At 55.5% G+C, this 24,805-nt stretch overlaps 1 protein-coding gene across 2 annotated transcripts; it reads right to left on the reverse strand.

Moving 5' to 3' along the window:
* Positions 1 to 3,614: 3,614 nt before the first annotated feature.
* ENTPD6 (ectonucleoside triphosphate diphosphohydrolase 6) lies at positions 3,615 to 23,992 on the reverse strand. Of its 2 annotated transcripts, XM_060078128.1 has the most exons (15): positions 23,864 to 23,992; positions 22,646 to 22,732; positions 19,671 to 19,994; positions 17,992 to 18,068; positions 15,371 to 15,514; positions 14,364 to 14,439; positions 13,268 to 13,303; positions 12,454 to 12,542; positions 11,216 to 11,295; positions 10,526 to 10,590; positions 8,800 to 8,901; positions 6,543 to 6,689; positions 5,610 to 5,666; positions 4,589 to 4,701; positions 3,615 to 4,478 (listed from the first exon to the last, which is right to left on the reverse strand). In XM_060078128.1, exons 3-15 carry the CDS (start codon positions 19,960 to 19,962, stop codon positions 4,380 to 4,382), a joined length of 1,377 nt encoding a protein of 458 aa, XP_059934111.1. In that variant the 5' UTR covers positions 19,963 to 19,994; positions 22,646 to 22,732; positions 23,864 to 23,992; the 3' UTR covers positions 3,615 to 4,379. The 2 variants fall into 2 exon arrangements, with proteins under 2 accessions (XP_059934111.1, XP_059934110.1); XM_060078127.1 differs by having other exon boundaries at positions 4,475 to 4,701.
* Positions 23,993 to 24,805: the final 813 nt, after the last annotated feature.

The raw sequence follows: 24,805 nt of genomic DNA on the forward strand, positions 1-24,805 counted from the left end.
GGTTGGGGAACTAAGATCCCACAAGCCTCACAGCATGGCCAAAAAAAAAAACCAAACAAACAATTAGATATATTTAAATACATTAAAATAGTAAAATTGTGTATTGAAAAAATATTGTAAAGTCAAAAAGTAATAATAAAACGGGGAAAAATTTGCAACACATTCTACCACGATAGCTAATTTCCTTAATATATAAACATCTCTTAAAATCAGTAAGAAAATGACCATCATCTTACAGAATAATTGGCAATGGACATGTACAGATGTTTCACAGAAAAGGAAATACTCAGACACACGCACACAAGATGAATTAGATCAGTGCCTAGTCAAACTATCAGTTCTCATTTTTTACCTGACAGAATGGCAGAGCAAACAGCTTGGCCGTGGCTGTGTTGACGAGGGCTTGGGAAGCAGGCACCAGAGCTGCCAGTGGAGGTGTAGGGAAATCTGGCAAAGCAGCCACAATTTAAAATGTTCCTGCCCTGCACAGCAAAGCAAACCATCAACAAAACAAAGAGGCAGCCTACGGAAGGGGAGGAAATATTTACAAATCATATATCTGAAAAGGGGCTAATATCCAAATTACATAACAAACTCATACAACTCAACAGCAAAAAACAAAACAATCTGTTTAAAAATGGGCAGAGGATCTGAATAGACATTTTCCCAATGAAGACATACAGATGGTCAACAGGTACACGAAAAGACACAGCACACTCATCATCAGGGAAATGCAAATCAAAACCACAATGAGATATCATCTCACGCTTGTCAGAATGGCTATTATCAAAAAGACAAGAGAGAAGTGTTGGCAAGGAGGTGGAGAAAAGGGAACCTTTGTGCACTGTTGGTGGGAATATAAATTGCAGCAGCCACTGTGGAAAACGATATGGAGGTTCCTTAAAAAATAGAAAATAGAACTACCATATGATCTAGCAATCCTACTTCTGGGAATATAGCCAAAGGAAATGGAATCACTAATTAGAAAAGATACATGCACCCCAACGTTCATAGCAGCATTATTTACAGTAGCCAAGATATGGAAGCAACCTAAGTGTCCATTGCTGGATGAATGGATGAAAAAATGTGAAATATTATTCAGCCATTAAAAAAGAATGAAATCTTGCCATTTGCGACAACGTGGATAGACCTAGAGGGCAGTATTCTAAGTGAAATAAGTCAGACAGAGAAAGACAAATACTGTATGATCACACACGTGGAATCTAGAAAATGGAAGTCATAGAAACAGAGATCAGACTGGTGGTTTCCAGAGGTAAGGTGTGGGGGTGTCGGTGAAACAGATCAAAAGGTACAGACTTCCAGTTATAAAATAAAAGCCCTGGGGATGTAACGTACAGCATGGTGGCCATAGTTAACGATATTGTACTGTACATTTGAAAGTTGCTAAAAGAGTAGATATCACAAGAAAAAACATTCTGTAACTATGTACGGTGACAGATGTTAACTAGACTTATCAGTGATCACCCCACAACATATACAAATGTGCAATCATTATGTTGTACACCTAAACTGATACAATGTTATATGTCAATTGTACCTCAGTTAAGAAAAGAACAGTTCAAGACATGATGTCGTGTCTCGCCTGGGGAACCTGTTCCCGTTCTGCATGAGGTGGCATAACAGCAGCAGGCAAACCCTTGCGGGTATTTCAAGTGAAGTCCTTCCCGAAACTCCTCCAGGGGTCTCACAACTCTGTCTTCTGGAAAAGTGTTGCTTCTTAAAGGACTTTGCTCCCACCAGGGCCCCGATCTTCACAGGTGCTTGTCACCTCGAGCGGTTCCCTAGATCAGCAAGGCTGCCCCTTCAACCACTCCATTTGTATCACCCTTAAGACTCGTCCATCTCCTCCAGGAGGGCAGGGAAAATAGACCTCAACTCCACACAACACCCTCTCAGAACTGGACCCCAGAAGTCAAGGCAGGGTCTCCCAGTGGGACGCCTCAGTGAGTCATCTAAGACACAGAGCTCCCAGCACATTTTCTATTTTCTCAAGATACTTAACCCCGTGAAGACAAAGGGGAAGTAGGTTGAACTATTCTGAGTGTCGAGAGGGTATATTACATATTAGGGAGTAAAAGTCAGTTTAATTCCATTATTTTCTAATTTATGTTGATCCAAGCCTCTCCACCATCATTCAGCTTAAGCTGTAATTTAATTTAGATTTTAAATTCCTTATTAAAATACCCTTCTAAGAAGCACCCTAAAACAAAATAAAGCACGTTCCTGCTGTTGGGTCCGCAATGTCAGGCCAGCTCACGCACACGGGTGTGGGAGTGCAAACAGCTGGACACCGTGGGGTTGTCATCCAGATGGGGCAGCTGTTCTGAGTGAGGGCAGGAAGGTGGGGTGCAGGAAACACGGGTAGGGCATGTGGGTGGGAGCCTCTTGCCCATGCATATGCATCACTCAAAACGTGTTGGGATGTGCACGTGTGGCTATTTTAAAAAAAACAAGAGCCTACCTCATTATCACAAAGACACTCAGTGAATGACTTGCATATTCTGCTCAGCTCGAAAACATTCCATGACTTATTTGGGAATCTCTTGGGAAACGTCCAGTTGTTTATTTTTTCAGATGTGAGATCACCAACCTATAAACAGACCAAATCAATTTTCACTTCTGCCTTCATGCATTTTTGATTCCTTGCCTCTGGAGTCCATTAAGTATCTAAACTGTAAGGTATCATGGAAGGAAGGGGCTGGGAGGCCCACCAAGGCGTGGGTGCTGGGTGGAAAGTAGAGCCTGGAGCTTTAGTGCTGACGTGGCTAAGCATCTTCCTGCTCTGTCTTTTCCTGCTGTGTCGCAGGCAGACCTCTGCCCCCTACCCCAGTACTGACACTTCAGGCAAACCACCGGGCAGAGGACAGCTGGCTCCAGTTTCCAGTGTTTGCATCCTGGTGGCCTCCCTCCAGCCCTCTAGGGTTGGGGTTCTGGCGACGCCCCAATCCAGACTGGGTCAGGACACCCAGGAGGGGGTGGGGACTCCCCATGTGGCTGTCCTGCAGGCTCAGCGCTTCTCAGGTTGTACACTTGCATCCCTCTCCTGGCCCTGCCCACTCCGGGGTCAGGGATCCGTGCCCACAGGCCTAACACGTGGGCTTATTCAGCAGTCACGTCACTCTGGACCCGCTGCAGCCCTGGGAGGGGTCTGTCCAGTCTTTGTCCGGCCCGTGACCCGCTTCCGACTGTCCTGGATTAAAGCCAGATCCTTGCTGAACACACTGCAACCTGGAGCTCGGCGCTCGCTCCAGGCCCCACGGCCGCCGGAGGTGATGAGCCCGGATCCTCACCCGGCAGTGCCGCGAGCCACAGTCAAGGGGGCTCTGCCCTGCCAGAGCCCAGAACAGCCTGGGCCTCCACAGGGCCAGTCCCGGACAGGGGACGCCAGGAGGGCCTGATGGGGGCTTCTGTGTATCCTTTTGCTGTTGTCTCCCCAAGATGTACCGACACGATTTAATCCTGCCATCACGTCACCCACTTGGGCAGGTTTTTGTTTAAACTTTGGTGAACAGGGACCCCAGGTGCCTGACACCTGGGGTGGAGGGACATGGCTGGCGCTCACCGAGAGGAATCAAAGAAGCAGAAACCCTGGAAAACCCTTTATTTCAAGTGGAACGCATGAGGTTCCGCTTATTCCGTGAACTGTGCATATGCCACGGGAACGGCTGCGGGCCTGGGACACATAGCATCCTGTGCACGGCTCAGCCAGCATCCTGCGAGCCTGCGGGGACGGGCCGCGAGAGGGCGCGCCCGACTGACACTGCTTGGCTGCAAACGGCTCAGGGCAGCGATACATCCACTGGGCTCAGAACGCAGCTGCTACGCGGGCACGCAGCACCGCACAGACATCACTCGCTCACAGACACAGATGTCTCACAGCGGCTCGCGCTCGCGTTTAGACCGCCTCGAGAAGCCAGGGCACACGGGCCACAAAGAGGCATTTCCTCCAGTCTCAGCGCCAACCCGCCAGCTAACCCTGAGCCGCCCGAGGACCCAAGGAAGCGGCTTCTGGACGACGTCACAGTCCACACCCACAGAGGAGACGCCTGGTCCGCCAACCCAGGGGGCTCCCGCTGGGGGCAGTGGGACAAAACAAGACTCCCGTCCCTGCGATGGGACGGTGGGGACAGCAGCTGTGCCACCCTGGCCTCGGCCTGTGCCCCTTACCCTGTCTGGTCACTGCCCACCGGGAGCTAAGGCCTGGGCCGTGTTCCAGCACGTCCAGGGGCCGGTCTGTGAGGTCACGGGGAGGAGGGTCTCAGCCTGTGCCGTGACCCCCTCCCCGCACACTGGGGGTCCCAAAGGGGCCTATTCTCGCAGAGACAGTGCTTCTACGGGGACGGCTGGCAGCTGGGCTGCTACAAGGTGGGGCTCTTCTGTCGGCTCAGGGAGTCGATGTAATGAAAAGTGGCCCCCAGAGCCCAGCTGGTCTCCACGTTGTCAATCTTCCGGGTCAACTTGAAAAGACAAGGGGCGGGGGGGGGGGGGTGGAAGCAAGCACATGCGTGTGAAAGGTGGGCATGTGCTCGCGACGGGAGGGGGCTGGGGGCACCGGGGGAGTCCCCACCTTCAGCACTTTGTCCCCCGGGAAGCCGAGCCCGTGGAGCAGCGAGCTGACGTAGGTGAGATCCAGGCACAGGAAGGGGCTGCGCAGTGGCTGGGTCTCCGCCGTCCGGCACACTGGGAGGGAAAGGGCTCCTGGGTGGGGGAACGTGGAGGTGGGGGAGCACGAGCAGCCGGACTCCACCAACCTGGGGCACCCCCCCACCCCGCCAGGCCCTGTGTCATCCGGGGCCTCACTGCTGGTCAGAGCACAGCACAGACAGGGACTTGAGGCCAACCCAGTGCCCACTGCCTGCCTCCAGGCCCATCTCTGCACCGTGACCCCCGACACCTCTCCTAGGTGTGGACCTGGGCCTTCTGGGGACTGGAAGGACCCACCAAGCTGGCACAGAACACCACACCCCTGTTCACGACGGGGACGGACAAACCAACCCACAGCCTCTGCTCGGAATCTTTTCTGGCTGGTGTCTGGGAGACAAACCCAGAGGCGATGAGAACGATTTAAAAAAAGCCTTTTCTGACGGGAGGGAGAGAAGGTCTTTCTATGGAGAAACATACAGCGTTTAACCCCTTTGACCCGCAACTGGGAAAGGCAACCAAACAGCATAATCTCCAAGCAGCCCGTACACCCGGCCATGGCGGAGTGAGGGGGGTGGCAGCCACCGGGCACACCCCGAGGGACAGCTCTCCGTCCCCCACACTGGACTCTGCGGTGCAGGGGTCCCTGGCAATTGTGAATCTGCTGGGACACTTTGGGGAGTTGAGGTCACCCGAGTCACAGAGAAAGAGTCAGAAAAAGTGAAATCAAGGGAGTCTCTTCCTCACAACCCTGGGACTAAAAACCCCCGCCTCCACCGCCCGGGCCACACAGGGCGCAGTGGGCCTGCGGTCTGGGCTAGCTCAGCGGCCCCTACACACTCTCACACCCCCGAAGGCTCATCCAGTCGAGTCATGTGCCGACCAGGAGCTCTGGGGCCAGCACCTGCCTCACGCCCGGGCCAGCGTCCTGCCTCCAGGCCACTCACCGTACTTGGCCGCAGTCTCGAAGTCTCCGACCACGAGGCTGCCTCCCTTCTCTGCATCTGTGGAGGAGACGGGGCACCCAGTCTGCACCAGCGCCGTGGAGCCGAGACAGCACAGAGGCCCCCGGGCCTGCGCCTGGGGTTCCCTGGGGGTGGGGGGTCAGATGCGGGCGGCCGCACGTCTGGGCATCGGTGTGCAGACGAGGGTGCCCTGGCTCCAGCTACAGGGAGCCCACAGACCAGGCGGCCGAGGGACAGCTGCTCGGGTGCCCCAGAGGGAGGGGCCTGGGCCTAGGTGAGGGGTGAGAAGTCACCTTCCGCCTGGACTGGCTGGCTGCCGTCCACACTGGGCCCGACAGTGTAGCCCAGCGGGGCCCAGGGAGCCGGAACCTGACGGCTTCCATCTCTCCAGGGCGGCTTTCTGTGGACATTAACGTTCTCACCCTTGCCACGGGCAACACGTTCTAATATCCTCAATCTATTTCATCAAAAGACATGTCCGGTCACGACCCACTGAAGTGACCTCACAACCCTCTCGAGGGTTTCCAGTTGGTCTGACCAGCACCGGTCCCAGACTCACGATACCGTCTCCTGTCCTGATGGCACTGCGGGCTGGGAGGGGGTCAGGGTGATACCCCCAGGCTCCTGAGGGCGATCTGAGGGGTGGGCTGAGCCCTCCTGCTGGCCTGGGTGCCAGCGGCTGACAGTTTGAGAATCACACAGGTGAAAGGAGAATAAACCGACAGCGAGGAAGCCTTCCTGCACGGAGAGGCTCAGAGAACTGACTTATTTATAAAAAGGGGGCCTATTACTCTCTACTCAGTGACATGTCCCCCGCCCTCCCTCTATTTCTATCACCCTGATGTGACTGACGGGCCCTCTGCCCGGGGACCCACACCCAAGTCCCTGCACAGCCCAACCAAGCCCCACCCTTACCTATGAGGCCCACGTTTGCAGCAAGGTCATAATAGTAGGAAAAGGCATAAAAATCCACGTCCTTCACTTCCTCCGTCCTGTGCACCTTGTTTCGGAGGATCTCGGACACTCGGCCGGCGCACAGCTGGTAGAGGCTCCCCGCTGGGGCTAAGGGAGAGCAGACTCAGCGGCCAGTGGGCTCTGGGCGCCTGACCACACAGCCCAGGGTGACTGCGACCTGGGGGGTGCCCACCAGCAACTTTTCAGGGGCCACGTGCTGCGGCCAGCTCAAGGGGAGAAAGTGTGAGCACAAAAGGTGGCCGGAGAGAGTGTGGCCCGACCCTGAAGGTCACGCGCCTCCAGCTGCGTGCCTGCAGCTGCCGTGACGCAGCCCAGTGGATCCACCCCACACTCACCCTGCCAGCCGTGTGCTGAGCTCGAGTGTGCACTGTCCCACCCCATCTCACCAGCTGCCTGGGTGGGGCCTCCACCTCCCTCCTGTCACGGATGAGGAAGCTGGGGCCTACGGGCAGCTTGCCAAGCTCACAGGGCTGGTCACTGACTCCTGCTCAGAAGGACAGCGACAACACAAGACTGAGTCAGTGGACATGGACGGCCCACAGCCCACACCTGGACCCAGTTCTGATCTTGCCCCAGCCCTGCTCCACGTCTGACGGCAGCTCCATTTAGCTCTCCCAGGGCCCTGAGAGCTGCACCCTTGCACTTGGGACCTCATCTCCCTGCACTCTCCCTCGTCTGACCCGTCACACCACCTCTTCCGTGTTCCTTAAACATAGCAGCTGCCTCTGGCCCTTTGCATGTGCTGCTCCCTCGGCTTGGAGCTCACTTCCCATTTCTTCACGTCTTGTCTCAGGTATCACCCCATGAGGCCTTCCCTGGTCGTCTTTAGACCGCAATCCCCCCCTGGCATCCCCAGCCCCTTTCCATTTATCACTGGATAGTAAGGAACATGCATGGGTTCTCCACCCTGGGTTCCTGGCACAGAGATTGTAAAGCCTTGTAAGACCCTGAGTGGTGAGAGTGAGAGAGGCGTTTTGTGATTCATAATAAGCCCCTTTCAGTCCACCTAGGTTGTGCTAATGAGGTGACTCCGGGTGGGTCCTGATGGCTTCAGGATGGGGGCTGGTGATTAGAGGGCTGAAACTTTCAGCCCCAACCCCAAGGGAGTGGGCAGGGGGCTGGGGATTAAGTCAGTCACCAGCAGCCACTGAGTTAATCAGTCCCTCTGCCATGAGCCTCCTAAAAACCCTACACGGTGGGGCTCAGAGAGCTTCTGGGTTGGAGACATGTGGAGGTGCTGCTCCAGGGGAGAGGGTGCTCCCGGGGGGAGGGTGCTCCCAGGGAGAGGGGGTTGCTGCCGGGGAGGGGGGCTCCCGGGAAGAGGGGGGCTCCCGGGGAGAGGGGGGCTCCGGGTGCCCTCCCCACACGCCTGCCTTGTGCCTCTCTCCCATTTCACTGTTGCTCAGCTGTCCTTGATAAGAAACCAGTGATAGGAACATGTTCCCTGAGTTCTGTGAGTGCTTGCAGCAAATTATCCAATTTGAGGAGGAGGCCGTGGGAACCCCTGATTTGTGGCCGGTCGGTCAGAAGAACCGGAGGCCCAGCACTTGCAAAGGTCGGAGGGGGGCCTCATCTGATGGGGGCTGCACTGACGGCGGAAGTCAGTGTCGGAACGAAGTGAATCGCAGGACACCCTGCGGCTGCCAGAGAACTGGCCGCTGTGGAAAAAACCCCACACGTTTGGCGTCAGAAGGGCTGTGAGTAGCAACAGCCTTGTCACCAGAGGCAAACCTCACGCCCACGTGCCCAGCCTGGACACAATGCTTCAGCACCTCTTTTAGAAGGAACTCAAAGAGCACAGAGCCACGGGACCCTGTGGGTGAGACAGGCCCGGGGCTCTGCGGCCTCTCCCGCCCTCCCCAGCACAGGCGGTGGGTGTGGGAGGAGAAGCCATTTCCCACAGAGCTGCCAAGCCCACAGCCGCGCCTGGCCGTCTGCTCGAAGCCGAGGGAGGTCCAGATCCTCCCTCACTGGAGGCTTGCTGGGAAATCGGGTCCCTGGAAGAGCGGCAGACAAGGGAGCCCTGGGCAGGGACCCCGCAGGAGCCGGGGGTTCCAGAACCGTGTCCGGCTTGCGGGCAAGTACACACTTGTCTGAGAAGGAGGCTGGACGGTCCCCCTGCTTCTCTGAGGTGTCCGGAGGGAAGGGGCTGCCGTCAACCCTCACGAGCCACCCACGGAGGATGAACGTGCCGTACCTGCCTGCTGTCCTGAAACCCTGTACGTTACTTCGGCGTGTTCCCACTCTCCTCTGAAACCGGGAGGCAGACAAGGGCTGGCCAACTCTGCGCCATCCTCAGCTGAAACAAAGAGACAGAGGCGGATAAAGAGCACTGACCGCGGCGGGGCGAGGGCAGGCCTGGAGCTGAGACGGGGCCCGCTGAGGGGAGGCCGGCAGCACTGAGCGTCTCAGGTCAGCGCCGAGGGCCTCGGAGGGTCAAGGGAACACGCTTCCTTTTTGCCGCGGGATGGACTTGCAGAAGCGTCCCGAGTCAGCTTCGGGAGGCAGAAGCCCCAGCAGAGCCACTCCCAGCTCACAGCCACAGAGGGGCTTCGGGGTTCCAGGCGACGCTCATGACAACCCCAGTGGCTCCCCGTGGGGCAGCCTCCAGAGCCCCAGGATGCCAGCCCTCGGGGACACGCCTGCTGGCATCCTGCCGAGTGGGTCCCTGTCCCCGCCCGATTCTGGCCTGGGCCCGCCTGCACCAGCGGAACGTGCAGGACACAAGGCCGTGGGACTTCAGGAGGCTTTCCTTCCTCTGAGCCGCCAGGGGGAAGTGCAGACTGCTCTGCGGGGTAGAGGCCAGACACGCGCCCAAAATGCCACCTCACAGGACCCCGGAGACCCCAGCAGAGGGACCGCCGAGTGGATGCCTGTGCAATCCTGAGATAAGACGACTGCTGTTTGCAACTACGCAGGGCAGTGGGTGGTCTGCCGAGTGACAACGGCTCTCACGGCGGAGACGCCTCCCTGGGGCAGCGAGGGGCCTGCATCCCTTCTGGCGGCTGTCACAGCCCCACATGAAGACACACGGCTCCCCGCCGCTCTGCCGGGTCGGGGTGCAGGAGGGACAGGACCCTGAGGCCGGCACAGACGGGCAAGTGGGTGCCTGCCGTCCTCCACTGGCTAACAGGTGTTTTTTGGCCCAGAGTGTGGTCGTGGGTGTTTCTGAGACGTGGACGCGTTTTTGGTTTGCAACAAAGGGGCCACTGTTACGAGGTTAAACAGCAGGATTCAAAATAAAGGAGCTGAAGCAGGATGTGAGTGGAGAACAATTCCAGTGGAACATTCCCGCTCTGTCAGAACAGCCAGGCCCTGGAAGAGGCAGCGGAAGTGCTGGGCCGGGGGGGTGCGTGGCCGAGAACACGCGTGGGCTCGCACACGTCTGACCGAGGCCTTCAGGGGGACAGGCCGAGGCGGCCTCAGAGCAGGGCCCCCGCTCGCCTCGGGCATGTGGTCCCCTGAACGTCCCAGGGGCTCGAGCGCCTGCCAGCAACACCTGGCTTGTCCCAAGCCAAGCATGTCAGGGCAGGATGGCGCGGAGAGCGCCTGGCAACAGACACAGGCTTCGTCCCCAAATGCCACGTCTGGAGGAAGGCAGAGCCTGTTCCAAGTCCCCTCGAGAGCAGAACACAGGGGACGTTCTCAGGAGCCAGAACCTCCCCTGAAGACCCCCTTGGAGCCCCTCCCGTGCGCCCCGTGGTAAATCCTTACAAACAAGCCAACTCTGATCACACCCAGTTCCTTGGGTTCCTAAGAACCCCCTGCAACTCGGTGATTCAGAAACCGCTTCACTAGCATCTTTCTTTAAAAGTAACTGAGAAGGTCTTCAGGGGCCCACCAACAAGGTCGGTGGGGGGGCACCCTCTGGGGCTCCCAAGTCCTGCTGGCCGGGAGGGCTCTGAACACTGCACCTCACTCACCAGGCTTTCCCTCCTCGCCGCCTAGAACGGCCAGCCGCGCCGACATCAAGCCGAGCCCCAGGTAGCTGCGGAGAGAGAACCCAGGTGAGCGGAGGCCGCCCTCAACTCCGCCTGCAGCACGTTCACCAGCCTGGATCCAAAATGTGAGGGGCAAGGCAGCAGCTTCCTGCTTCTTCCAGGAGCTCCCTCAGTGGGGTTCAGGGCATCCAGCTCCTCAGCTCGACAAGCGAAGGCTCTGAGTTGGTGGGAGCTCGTCCAGGAGCTGTGGACACCGGCGAGGGCGACACACAGGTCCCCAGCTTTATGGTGTGGACGAGCCTCACGGAAAGAGCCTATTAAAGGCGCCAGGTGGCAAAAAAGACGGCCCAGAAACTTCCTGCACCATCTGTGGGCTCTCCCCAACTTTCCCAAACACCTCTTCCAAGGCAGAAGAGAGTAAGTACAAAAGAAGAAATGTAATCTTACTACAGGTGAATTAAAACAGGAAGAGGAGGAGGAAGAAGAGGAAGAAAGAAGGAGGGAGGGAGAGGCTGCAGGGGGGTCCACAGCAGGGATTCTGGGACCGAGTCTATGGCCCAGCACCCTGGTCGCTCCCCAGGCGGGAGGCGGAGGCTGGGGGAGGCCTGCAGTGCTAAGCTGAGCCACATGCCTGGACAGTGGACCTCTCCAGCCTCAGTGCTGAAAACAAACCTGTAGGAGTAGAGACTGTAGGTCCTATTAAACATCCGGAGGGACGTGAGGAAGCCGGGCGGGGAGGTCTGAAGGGTGCCCTGGGGAAGAACACGAGGGTTAAAGCACCTTTCCTGCTGGCCTTTCTAGAAAATTGTCCCCCACTCCCTCGATTCATTTGAAAGAACAGGGACATGCACAGATGTATTCAATTAAATCAGCCTTTCATCAGATCACATGCTGTGAAACAGCTTGGAGCAGGCAGTGAAACACTGTGTCTTTCCTCTTTTTTTTTTTTTTGGCTGCACCAAGAGGCCTAGTTCCCCGACCAGGGACTGAACCCACATCCCTTCCAGAAGAAGCGTGGAGTCTTAACCACAGGACCACCAGGGAAGTCCCGTCTTTCCTCCCTGTGAGTAACATTTACCCATTCTGGGAAATACGGCCCAAGCAGAAGAGTTATGCGTAAATTTAAGGCTATTCCATTAATGCTAAGTTTTATATTTATTTATTTATTTATTTTGGCCATGCCACGCGGCATGCGGGATCTTAGTTCCCCAACCAGGGATCGAATCCATGCCCCTTGCACTGGAAGCGCAGAGTCTTAACCACTGGACCGCCAGGGAAGTCCTCTTCCATTAAAACTAAAACTAATAGTAATAATTTAAAAAGTGGCAGATGAGGAAGGTACTTTTTAAAAACAGCACGCAGTCTCAACTGGAAACATTTTCGTGACCCTTAGAACAGCGGTCCCCAGCCTTGTTGGCACCAGGGACTGGTTTCATGGAAGACAAGTTTTCCACGGACAGGGGAATGGTTCAGGCGGTAATGCGAGCGATTGGGAGCTGCAGATGAAGCTTCGCTTGCTGCCCGCCGCTCACCTCCTGCTGTGCGGCCTGGTCCTACCAGTCCCCAGCCCGGGGGTTGGGGACCCCTGCCTTAGAACATCCATCCTGAAAAGGCCTGCGGCTCCGTCCCATCTGAGTCAGACTCCGGCCCCTCCCTGGAAGCCCTTGCGGGGGCGGGGAAGAACCCACCCCACACTCTCTGCCCCAAGGTCTCCAGGCAGTATCTAGTTTATTATCACCCCGCTGAAGACCAGATTTCTATTTTCTTTTTTCCAGGCAGAGTTCAAAGCAAACTAAGAAGCATTCACTGAGGGTGATCTGACCCTCAGGAGAGAAGCTGAGTGCACAGACCTCCCCCGGGGCTGAGGCTCCCCCACGGGGCAGGTGGCCTTGGGGGCGGCGGCGGGTTACCTCGAATCTCGGGAGGAAGGTGATCTGGGTGGACCCTCCGCCCAGGTCCAGCATGCCCACGTTGCTCCTCCCGGGGGTCTTCAGACTGCCTGCAGCACCGGGAGTAAAATCCACACAGCAATGCCCGTAAGTAAACAGACAGAACAGCAGAAAAGGGGAGGTTAGAAGCCAGGCCCTTCCGTGGAAAGAGAACAAGACAGACAGAAGCTGCGGCCACTTGAAAACGTCCATGTGTATTTGGGGGCGTGAAGGACAGCTGCCCCGGTGGTGGCTTTCATCTGAACGAGGGACAACCCGTGCTCCTGGGGCCTGGGCTCCTGATCTGTCACCTGACATGGCTCCCCATCCCCGGGGCGGCAATTCCTACAGCACACTTCCTTCTTTCTCATCCATGTGTCAGACACACTGGTCTTGTCCATAATTACAACAAAGGGACAAAACCCCACATCCTGAGAGTAATCTAAGAAAAATGACTCTTCGCCACCTGTTCCCTGTTCTACCTACAGCAGGACTTCAATTATAAGGTGATCAGCATTCGCGTCACGTCCGATATTGACTAGTGTGACTCAGGGCTCCTCTCAGGAATGAGGACCAGGGGAGGCTCCGGTGGGAGCAGAGGCAGAGCTGAGCCTTTGGAGAAGGACCCCCTGCATCTCCAGCGTTTGCATCTGCAAGCTTGGTGCCCGCCCCACCCATCCCAACACCCTACTTCGGGTCAGCAACCGGAAGGGGTTATTTTAGAGTGGAAATGACCTCTAAATGTTCTAAAGACCTGTGTCTGTGAACTGCTGGCTTTATGATGAAGGGAACCCACCTGTTAGGAAGTTCACGGTGATCCACGCGGCAACACCTGCAAGAGAGGGTCACAAACAGCATCTGAGTCACCTGAGATGCTGTAAACAGCAATGGGGACTCACGACAGCTTTCCAATTTCAGGAGCACAGGGAGACCACTTCCTCACTAGGCTCAGCCTCCAGATCAGCTACAGAAACGGGCATCACTCCATAGAACCATCCAGCTGCTTCTGGCAGACTGCTCTAGAAGACACCACACTAAAAATCAGAGTGCTCAGCCAAATTGTCACATCTCTTGGTCACACTCTTTATCAGCTGCCTCTTTTTGGAAGAGGTGGGATGAGAAACAAATGTTCCCTTTCCCTCCACCCAAAAAAACTCTTAAGGTCACGTTTAAAGTCAGGGGCTGGTAAGGAACCTTATGAAGTGACTCACCCTTAGAATTAATGCAACAGCAACGTTCTAACGCATCAGCAACTGGGGATTCTCCCTAAATGTTCTTAAAACAGAAAAGATGGGACTTCCCTGGTGGCGCAGTGGTTAAGAATCCGCCTGCCAAAGCAGGGGACACAGGTTCAAGCCCTGGTCCGGGAAGATCCCACATGCCGTGGAGTAACTGAGCCCGTGCGCCACAACTACTGAGCCTGCACTGTAGAGCCTGTGAGCTACTACTACTGAGCCTGCACACCACAACTACTGAAGCCTGTGCGCCTAGAGCCCGTGCTCCACAACAAGAGAAGCCACCGCAGTGAGAAGCCCGCGCACCGCAACGAAGAGTAGCCCCTGCTCACCCCAACTAGAGAAAGCCCACGCGCAGCAAAGAAGACCCAACACAGCCCAATTAATTAATTTAAAACTAAATCAGAAAAGATGATTTGTTTTCAGAAACGTGATCTATGCCAGGCTTGGAGCCAGTCACGAGGAGAATCGGTCTCTATCAGCTGGCCCCAAGAATACAGTGCTCTGAGACGGTCAGACTGTGGACTGGGGTGGGACCGGCACTTTGGTGTCTGTGCCTCCAACCAGGGAAGGTTCCCAGTGCAATTCTGACAGCAGCCCTGCATGCAGCCTGCCTCGAGGGGCAGCCTCATGGCACATGGCGCTTCTGGTGACTACCTTCGTCCGTCCCGTTCATTATGGAAACACAGTCGTCCCCTACGAGGAACGGCGATGCCTCAAACACTTCTTTCACCTAAATGTAAAGAGAGACAAGCCTTTATCGTTTAGAATCTAAACTCACAGTCCCAATCACTGCCCTGCTTTAGGACAGGACACGAGGGGTGGGAAGCCCCACAAGGCGGATCCCAGCCCTGGGCCACCACGTGGCCTGGTGGGCACGTTCCTGGGAGAGGACCTGGCACAGGGGAAGCGAAAGCGGTGAGCAACTGTGTTTGGCTTTATTTCCTTCTCCAATTTTTTTTTTTTTTAGCAATTATTGATACATAGAAACTTCAGTACGTCTGCACCTGTGTCCCACAATCCAACTTGAGCATGTGAAGCTATTCAGTAGTTTTTAAAAGGGACCTTGACAAACCTGCAACAATCTGTCATTTAGCAGCTAACAGGTTCAGAAACAGTGCGGAGGAGGAGGACTACTTTGCTGAGAACACTTTCCCTGATTCCTGATGGTAAGAACCCTGCAAGCACATGTCAAAGAGGCTCCAGAGCCGCCTGCAGGGAGATGCAGGGCTTGCGCAGACACAAAGGGGCCTCCTCAGCAGTCACATCTGAGCATCAGACCAAGAGCGGAGCCTGCATTTCCCACGAGGACGGCTGGCTTGAGCCGAAATGTCAAGAATTCAGGTCCCACGGCTTTAGACGCTCAGCAAGTTCTTGGATGGAAGGAAGCCATTCAAAAGCACAATATATTTTTAACACGAACTTGTTCTTTTTATAAAACAGATTCATTCTAGAAAACATGAATAGCTTTAAACATCCTGAGAAAGAAAGCATCATTCATCCATCCACAACCCCTCCACTGAAGGCGACACTGCTAACATTTCTACATGCTTCCCTCCTTGGGGAGCTTCTCCGTGGCCTGTCTGCCTGCTTGGACGTGGGCTGATGTTCCATGTTTTCAGTTATCACAAGTCACCCGCCCCGGGGGAACTGGATGAGCTCACCTTTCGCAGTAACTTCTGAGCCTTTTCTCCTGGTAACAGACGTAAACCAGCTGTGGCCTTGAGGACCAAGGGGGTGGCCTTCCAGAAGTCAAAGGGTATGTCCTGTTTAGCAACGTCCAGTAACTCCTGAATTCCTGGGGCACTCTGTGAACATGGTGGGTGGAGCAGGGTTTGCGCTCAGCGTGCAGGGTCACAGGTGCTCCCCACCCTTTTGGTTTTATTAATTTATAAATATATCTTTTCTAATTTTCCAAATCAGCAGAAACAGCGACTCAAGTGGTGTAGGCAGGAGCGTGGGGTGGACCCTCGGCAGCGGAGCAGGCCAGGGTTCTACACGCCTGGCAGCCAGAACCCCGCCAGCCCCACCACCAGCCCTGGGCAGCCTCAGATGAGCTGCAACGCCCCTGGACACCATGAGTGAATTCTGGGGTCCCTCACGGCACTAAAACCCGTGAAGAGCTACACCGAGGAATCACTTCACCCGCCGGAATGCTGAGCTCTCCATGCTGGACCAGGGCCCGTGGGGGGCAGGCTGGGCAGGGCGGGGGACGACTGCCGTGAAGCCTCGCCAGGCGTGTGGAGGGTACGATGTTGGGGGGGGTGGTTAGCAATGTCTGCAGGGGACACGCGTGCCTCTCACTCAGAAACCCCCCAAGAGTTCACCCAGGCGACGCCCTGGCATGTGAGGGGAACGAAGTGCACGTGAGGTGACACAGAGCAGCCTTTCCCAAACCGTGAGGAGCGAAGGGAGGGGGGTCACCTACAGGCCCCCGGAGGCGCTGGCTCTCCAAGTGCACCGTGCACACGCACGGCAGGACAGAGCATTCTACTTCCTGAGGGGGCATGATCTCCAAGGCACACTGCGCAGCCCCGGGAGCGAAGCGCATACAGTGTGAACGTGCTCCACTGTGCGTGTGAATAGAGGGGACGAGAACACAGAAGGACAGCGAGAAAGCAGGGACACTGTCCTCCTGGAGGAAGTGGGAGGGGTTCGCTGTCCGCTGGGAAGCTGTACAAGTATCCCCACGTGACTGTGTGCTGCCTGCTTGAACCAGTAAGATTTAAAAAGCCCCATGAGGGGCTTCCCTGGGGACGCAGTTGGGTTGGGAATCCGCCTGCCAAGGCAGGGGCCACGGGTTCAAGCCCTGATCCGGGAGGACCCCACATGCCGCGGAGCCACAACTACTGAGCCTGTGCTCTAGAGCCCGCGTGCCACAACTACTGAGACCAAGCGCCACAACTACTGAGGCCCGTGTGCCTAGAGCCCGTGCTCTGCAACGAGAAGCCAACGCAATGAGAAGGCCACGCACCGCAACGAAGAGTAGCCCCCGCTCGCTGCAACTAGAGAGAGCCCATGTGCAGCAACGAAGACCCAACGCAGCCAAAAATAAATAAATAGATAGATAGATAAATAAATTTATAAAAATAAATAAATAAAAAGCCCCATGAGTTTATGCCAAGATATATCATTTAATCAGGTTTGACCTCTAGAGTCACTCATTTTGATTTCTGTTTTCAATTTGTTTCTTAACCAAGCTACAGGAAAGCAAGGCCGTGACTTCACTGTCTGGGATCAGGATGCACCTGTGGCCAGAATGCTGCGTCAGCTTCTGATTTGAGACATGCTGGGGCCAAAGGAACTGACAGCTGCATGAGGGGCTGCTTTCGGGAGCCCCCTGGAACGCAGGTGCCCTGTGTTTGTGCAGCTCAGAAGTGTAAACGCCACCAACTTACCAAAGTCACCATTTGACAGTTCAGCTAAATTTCTTTTACACTTATTTGGTTTTGTGGATTTTGCATAATACATTTTTTTGACTTTAATTTTTTTTAGTGAACATTTGTCATCTTCAATCAGAGAAACCGAAACAAAAAAAAGTTAAACTTTCGGGCTTCCCTGGTGGCGCAGTGGTTGAGAGTCCGCCTGCCGATGCAGGAGACACCGGTTCATGCCCCGGTCCGGGAAGATCCCACATGCCGCAGAGCGGCTGGGCCCGTGAGCCATGGCCGTTGAGCCTGCGCGTCCGGAGCCTGTGCTCCGCGATGGGAGAGGCCACAGCAGTGAGAGGCCCGCGTTCCGCAAAAAAAAAAAAAAGTTAAACTTTCAAATAATGCTTTTTCTAAGTTTGTAGCGTTTGTGCTTTTAAATCACACCGTGACTTCTGGGCAGCATGCGGGCCAGCTGGGGGATATATGTGGTGTGTGTGTGTGGTGTATATGTATGTGTGTGCTGTGCATGTGTGGTGTGGTGTGTATGTCGTGGCTGTGTATATATGTGTGGCTGTGTGTGTGTGTATATGTATGTGATGTATGTGGAGTATGTGTGTGTGCTCTGTATGTGGTGTGGTGTGTGTGGCTATGTATGTGGTGTGGTTGTGCATGTGGTGTGTATGTGTATATATGTGCAGTGTGTGTGGTGTGTAGTGTATGTGGGGTGGTGGAGGGACCTCCCGCGGGTACCAGTGTCCTCCACAGCCTCTCCTACGCAGTGAAATGTCCCAGGTCAGCACAGCAGAGACGCTGCTCTGGCAGGACGGCTCCGCATCTGAGAGAAAAAGGGTCACTTTAACAAATCGACAGAAGGCAAATTTGATGAGCAAAGAGAGATGAGAGAACACTGTTACCTTATCAACGTCATCAGCATAAGCAGAAAGACCTGGCTTCAGTGCTTTGAAGGTTTCATGGGTCAAGGTGGGAGTTTCTAAAGGAAAATCATGTTTTAAAACAGGTACAAGTGTGAATACAAACACAAATACATGAATCTATACAACTATGATGAGCCACACTTTCAAGGCAGACTTCTGAAAACAGACCTTCATTGTTTCTCATCTAAAGTCTGCCTCTTTAGTTTGGCTACACAATGAATATTATACTTAATGTTTTGGTCAGAACTTTTCCTATTTAAAAAAAAATCAACTTTATTGAGGTATAATGTAAATACTCAAAACTACCCATTTAAAATGTTAAATTTTAACACAGTTCATTCTTGCTGATTCAACAGAGAAGCAGGGAATTCCCTGGTGGTCCCAGGGTTAGGACTCTGTGCTTCTACTGCAGGGGGCATGGTTTGATTCCTGGCTGGGAATTAAGATCCTGCATGAAGCAGCGTGGCCAAAGAGAGAAACAAACAAACAAAACAAACAGAAAAAAACCCAACAGAGGAGCAGGGCAAATGATTCCAAACTGCAAATGTGAAAATCGTTTTCTTAATCCTAGATAGGACACATTATACATTCTAAAGAATATTTCATTTTTTAAAAAAAGAATATTTCAGCCTTCTTTTTAAAAATTGAGTGTTTTAGATTATTAGGGGTCTGGACTCATGTGCTTATGGGAAGGGAGAGTATTCCCCGGCACACCGAGACCAAGGGGTGCTGTCCGAATGCAGACACATAGATCAAAGTGGAAAACTCAGCGACAAACTTTCTGTAAGGAGGTCTCTCCAAAGAAAACACGCCAGTGCATGGCTACTGAAGGATTATATGCCAACACACGTTGCCTTAAACTTAGCTTCAAAACCAAGTTTGGAGGTAGGTTAGGTCCAGCATATAAATATTTAACTATTACAACAAGTTTAAAAATAAAGCAGATGAAACGTAGATAAACATGCCATGAGAGGTTTGAAGAGACCTACTGAAGGCATCCGGAGTCACCAGTTCAGTTAAACGCCCAGAAGGGTCAGCGCCGAAGCAGAGGGGAGGGACCCCAGCTGTGAACACCGACCCACAAGGAGTGGAGGGGGGACTGGGTGGCGCTGGGGGTCTCCCCACGGGAGAAGCCCGCTGGTGAAGATGCCCAAACTCCACCCTCACTCCTCCCAGCACCCCCCTGGGAAGCCAGGCCCGCAGGCTCTGGTCCCAGCTTTACTCTCACTGAGGCCACTGCCATCTGTAACCCCTTGTTGCCTGGCCCCACTGGGCAGGCAGTGCTGGCCTTGGCTCCGGGTCTTTGCTCATGTACCTGACTTTCCTGGACTCCCGGCTCCCACTGGTCTGAACCTGGGGCTACTTCCTTCCTTAAACTCACCCCATGTGACCTCTGGCCTAAGTCATGGTCCTAGCCACGCAACCTGCCCGGGATGCTGGGAGGAGACAGGCCACCCCAACGCCCTCTGGGATCTCAGCTGCCCTTAGGTGGTCACCAGATGCCAGTGCGAATGCGGACATCTGGGACTCCTGGGAAATGGCACTGTCGACAGGCTCCCCGGGGAGTCCCAGGCCGGGGGTCCAGCCCACCCCGAGGGCCCAGGCTTTGCTGTGAGACGGAGGACAGGGGAGCACGGCCAGGGCTTACTACCCGGTACCTCCAGGCTGCCGGCTGAACTGGAAGATGTGCACTCGGGTGCCAGTGCTCCCCGCGTCAAACATGATGCCGTAGAAGACCTCAGGCCCGTGGGCAGCTGGCCCCGGGGGACTGCGGGACTGCTGGCCCCCCCGGGCCCCCGTGGCCACCTCGGGGATGCTGAGGAAGGCCTGCGTGGCGGAGGCCCAGTGCCACTTGATGTAGGCGATGTAGATGAACAGGCACACGAACAGTCCCAGTGGGTACGCCACCTTCGTCATCCTCAGGTTCCCATTGTTTGGTACTTTTCTCATTTCCTTGTCTGCTGAGGACTGTGCCACAGTGGCTGGTGGAATGGGAGGAGAGGCAGGAAAAACCCGTTAGGCTGCGAGGTTCTAGGGCAAGTCAGAAATCCCTGCGCTCAGGGACAAAAAGTTCCTTCAACCAGAACTTTTTCCACAGGTCTGCATTTTTCCTGTGGAGTCAGAAGTTTCATTTGATCCTCAGAATGATTCTGGAAGGTGGAATCCCCATTTTGCAGAAGAGGAACTGAGGTTCATAGAGACTAGACAACCTGTCCAAGGCTGTCGGTCCTGCAGGTGCTGACCTGGGCCATAGCCCCACAGCCCGAGTATCCCCTCTAGGTGCTAGTCCAGGCAAACGGCTCTAAACTCACTGCTATTTTAAAAGCCACGTGGGCATGGTGTCCCCAGACCTTTCAAGGTAACAGAGATGTATATGCAGTCCATTCTCTCCACTCTGACTTTTTCTCCCATGTTGGTAACTTATTTTTAAAGGTTTAAAATCCTGTCCCTTGGGGACTGCAGAGCCACAGACAGATCAGAGAAACGGCTCAGTCTCCTGAGAGTTTCACAACAGATACCTCTTGTCATTCATATACATGTTCCTGCCAAGAAGGAAATAATGCCCATGTGCTTTCAAAGCCCAGAGCAAAATAAATCAATTCAGCACCCCTATTTTTGGTTCACTGCACCCCAAAATGGAGGCAATTGCTCAGCGGAGGCACCGGGCGGGAACCCGAGACTTCAGAGGATGAGAAGCGAGGCGCCTGGTTCTCGGGGCTCCCCCTACCCTTGGGGACGTCCACCATCTGTCCACCCTGGCTGTCAGTGTGGGAGGCGGAGGGGACGTCCCAGGGGGAGGGAGACAGGCACGTGCCAGGTGGGAAGCAGGGCGAGTGCCTGTGGACCAGAAGAGCCCTGGGGGTGTGTGGGCCGTGCTCAGGACACAGGGATGGTGGCGGGGGAGGAGGGCTGGAGGACAGCGTAAAGGCCCTCACAGGGGAGGGCGAGCGGGGGCCAGGCCTAGAAGCGCAGGGGGCAGCCTGTGGTGGCCTCACGCCAACCCCAGGCTGTCTGGGGGTAGGAGAGACCAACAGTGGCCCTTGGGGAGAATCCAGCCCTACAGCCACACCTGGATGCCTGCGGCCCCTGGAGCACTGTCCAAACCTTGGGCCAGCCCTGTGCCCCTGCCAGGGGAGGGGCCCTCCCAGAGGCTCACCATCCAAGCTCGGATGGGGCGGGGTGGGGGCAAGACAACGCACCCCTCCCTGAGCACAAGGGGCCTCAGGGAAGCCTCTCTCAGCAACTCCCTCCCCAAGACTCACCCTCCCCAGCTCAGGCCTCACTTCACTCTCAGAATAACATCATACCCCTGCCCAGGCCTGGCCCCCATCGGCCTCTGTGCTTAGTCTCTACCTCTCCTGCCCCTGCTCAGGTGGGCCAAGCTGGTCCTCATCCCTAAGCCTCAGCTGACAAGCTGTCATCCCCACCTTCCCTGACCACCTCCACCCACTATGTGCTCCATGACTCCCTGCCCCCTCCTGACCAAGCACCACCATTATCTGTGATGATGATGAGTCTGTGGGATTTGTTCCTGAAGGTCTATGTGCCCTCGAGGCCATGAGCCCCCAAGCGCAGGCACTTAGCCTGTCTTGTGCTGCTACAGCAGTCTGGAACACAGGCCTTTATCTAGGACAGCCTTAAATATTCTGTTTTTTTTTTTTTTAAGCATCCTATTTCTTTGGTCCTTTGTCCACACCCCTGCAAAACCTACCCAAGATGCTATGCTCACGGCCGCTCTGAACCCTGCAGCCGGAGGCTCCTCCTTTGTGTTCCTTGCTCTCCATTCTCGTTCCCTGAGTAAAGCTGCATGTGGAGTGGTTCATTTGGGTCTCCCTTCCCTCCGGTGAGATGGTGCCTCTCTGGAAGCAGGGACCAGCCCAGTCATCCTGATCTCCCACCCACGACACAAGGCCAGAGCCCAGCAGCTGCTCAGCCATCACTTGCTGGTGAAGAAAGCAAGCTGATGGTGTAGCCATTCACCAAGAGGCATGGAGGATGCTTCGGGACCCGTGTGATGGCCATGCGGGAGGGGGCAGGAGACAGCACGGACCAGGCGTTCTACACGTCGAGTTTGAAATGACCGCAGGACATCAGTCAGAAACAGAACCGAGCCTTGTGAAAGACGGCAGGTTTGGGGTTGGCGCCTGAGGAAGCCCTCCCCAGGCAGCCGGCTCTCACCCAGCAGCAGGCCCTGTCAGGGGTCTCCTTTGGTTAGGTTAGAGCAACCCAAAGTTTCCCACTGCTAAGTGATCATTTAAGAAAAAAGTACTTCTAGAGAAAGTCCTAAAGCTACTATTTCCAAGGATGATTCGTGAGAACACAAAAACAATACTAACATCTTACAACTCTGAAAGCGTTTTATAAAATCCGTTTACATAGGCAAATTTTATCATGTCCTACGTTAGTCTAAGAAGCATAACGTACATGATCAGACTAACAGGTGGTATATTAAATTTCGAGGCAAAGGTTGCTCTTAATTAAATCTGTCTACCCATTGAAAAAACACCCCTTTAAACATGCTAGGTCCTGTTACCAGAGGCCCACAGGCTGGCACTTATATATCACACGACATATGTTGACTTACTTCCATACAACAGGACCAAGGCCCGGAAATGTCTGTAAATGGACTTGCCTGGGATCACACAGCTGGCACGCGGCAAGGCAGAGGAGTTTCTGGCTTCTGTCTCCAAATCAAATGTGCTTCATCACTTCACTTTCCCTATTCATATAAGACTACTTCAGACGACCAAAAAACACTCATGTGAAATTACATACATATAACCATTCAAGTTACACACCAAGTTCAGGGTGACATAAACAGAGGCCAAACAGAACATAACCCTGAGGGGGCACAGAGCCAGGAACAGCCTGGCCCACAATCACCTCCATGGCCCTGAGACCCGAGCCCAAAAGCCAGTTTCATTCCACGGGGTAAGGTGCTTGTCCAGAGCTAAGGAGGGGCAAAGCACATTTCTGTGACACCTCTATCACCACAGTGGCCCTCCCCAGAGGGTCACCAAGGAAAACAATGTTAGATGAGTTTTGGTCTTTAAAGGAGAGTCTAGAACAAAGCTGTAAGGAAAGGTGAGCCTGGAGGGAATGAGGAGTAGGCTGGGGGGTGGGGCAGGATGTAGGTGCCCAAAGGCAAACAGAGGTTTGGCTGAGCTAACCTTGCTCTCAGCGGGCTCCTGGGGCGGGGGTGCCTCCCTCTGTCAGGGGGAGACGGGGTCAGAGAGGAGAATCTCGGTGTGGGGCTGTGGCCGTGATGTCCGGACGGGGCCCGCCCCATCCCCCGGCTAGCTTCTTAAGGAGCTGGGGACGGCAGCTCGGCTCTCGAAATACAAGTTCTATCCCAAGGTTAAAATACCCAAAACGGCCGTGCGTGCAAGTGACTGCCGCACATGCTTAAAACCTATACAAAATTAAAGCACATGAACAAATACTAAGTCTCCTGGTAGGTTTAAACCGGCTTTTCTCCCCTGCCTGTCCTGCCCCTATTGGATCTCCTGCGCCCCGCACAGAGCTGGGAGCAGGTCAGCAGACCCTGGCTGAATGAATGAAGACAGCAGGGCTCCAGGCTCCCTGGGGGTGGAGACTCCGACTGTCTTGCCCACCCGGTGCCAAAACACCGACCGCGCCCCTCACTGGTCAGCGGAGTCCTGGCTGCCAGTGACCCTGAGGCCGCCTCCAGGCGCTGCCGCTTAAGACCGGGGAGTTGCCAGGCTCTGGGTCTGCGCCCCGGAGGCCCCCGGCCCTGCTCCGCCCTGGCCCTTCTCCAGGGCGCAGCGCACAGTGCCCGAGGGGGCCCACGTGCACAGATATCCCGGGCCCGGCGGAACCCGCCGCTTACCCTGCAGGGCCCTGTGCCCCACCCACGGAGCGAGGTGCCAGTTCCCGGGGAGTGCGCGGGCCGCGGAAATCGCTTCCCCGCGCTCCCGCCCCCACCGGCTAGAGCGCGGCCTCCACCCGCGGGCTGCGGGAGGAGGATCTGGAGGCGGGGCCCCGCCCACGTGCACCGCGCGTCAGCCCAGTGCGCAGGCGCGGTGGTGCGACCCACTGCACAGAGACCTTGACTATTCCCGCCCGGGTCCGGCGGCGGTTCCCTCTAGCCTGGAGCCTGGCCGGTGTTGTGCGGGAAGCGGGGTCTCGGCCGTGTGGCCCCCGCTCCTGGCCCCGCTTATAGGGTCCCCCGCGGCATGGCGGAGAGGGCCATCGTCGTCCCTGGCCGAGGAGTCAGTCCCGCAACCTCACGACCTTGACCAGCTGTGGAAAATTTGGTTTTCCTTGGGCTCCCCACCCCCGCCGCCCACCTAAAGTCCCTCTTTTCCCTTAAGGCAACGCACGATAGAAAATGCCACCACAACAGGACAGGCAGTGCCACCAAGCCCCTCCTGTTCCTGACCCCCATTTTCTCGTCTCTTCCCGGAGGCCGCCAAGGTTGCCGGCTCCTGCCTGGGTCGGTGGTCCATGCGGCCCCGTTTACTCAGGGTCCTGCTGGCAGGGCAGCCCACGTGTGCCCTCGGTCAATCTCCTCTCCTCACCAGAAGGCAGCCCGGCTTCCAGCTTCCGTTGCTGTGGGTGTGCGCACGTGACGGCATCTGGCCAATGGGGTGTGGGTGCGCCCCTTCCAGGCCTGGCCCTCGGAGAACCTTGGTGGTTCTTGAACCCCTCCACACCCCTCCCGGTGGCCTGAGTTTGTGGTTGAGACACGGACACTTGAGAGTGAGTGGGTGCTGACAGGTGGGATGTAGGGACACAAGGTGAGCGTGCCAGCACCTGGTGGGACTCTGGC

This window comes from Mesoplodon densirostris, chromosome 16, assembly GCF_025265405.1.
Source record: "Mesoplodon densirostris isolate mMesDen1 chromosome 16, mMesDen1 primary haplotype, whole genome shotgun sequence".
Taxonomy (NCBI): domain Eukaryota; kingdom Metazoa; phylum Chordata; class Mammalia; order Artiodactyla; family Ziphiidae; genus Mesoplodon; species Mesoplodon densirostris.

Coding starts and splice junctions, on each gene's coding strand:
- ENTPD6 (XM_060078127.1), bottom strand. CDS start 19,962: ATGAGAAAAGTACCAAACAATGGGAACCTGAGGATGACGAAGGTGGCG. Junction 15,515..17,991: donor ATGCTGATGACGTTGATAAG/GTAACAGTGTTC, acceptor CCATGTTCACAG/AGTGCCCCAGGAATTCAGGA. Junction 14,440..15,370: donor CTCAGAAGTTACTGCGAAAG/GTGAGCTCATCC, acceptor CTTTACATTTAG/GTGAAAGAAGTGTTTGAGGC.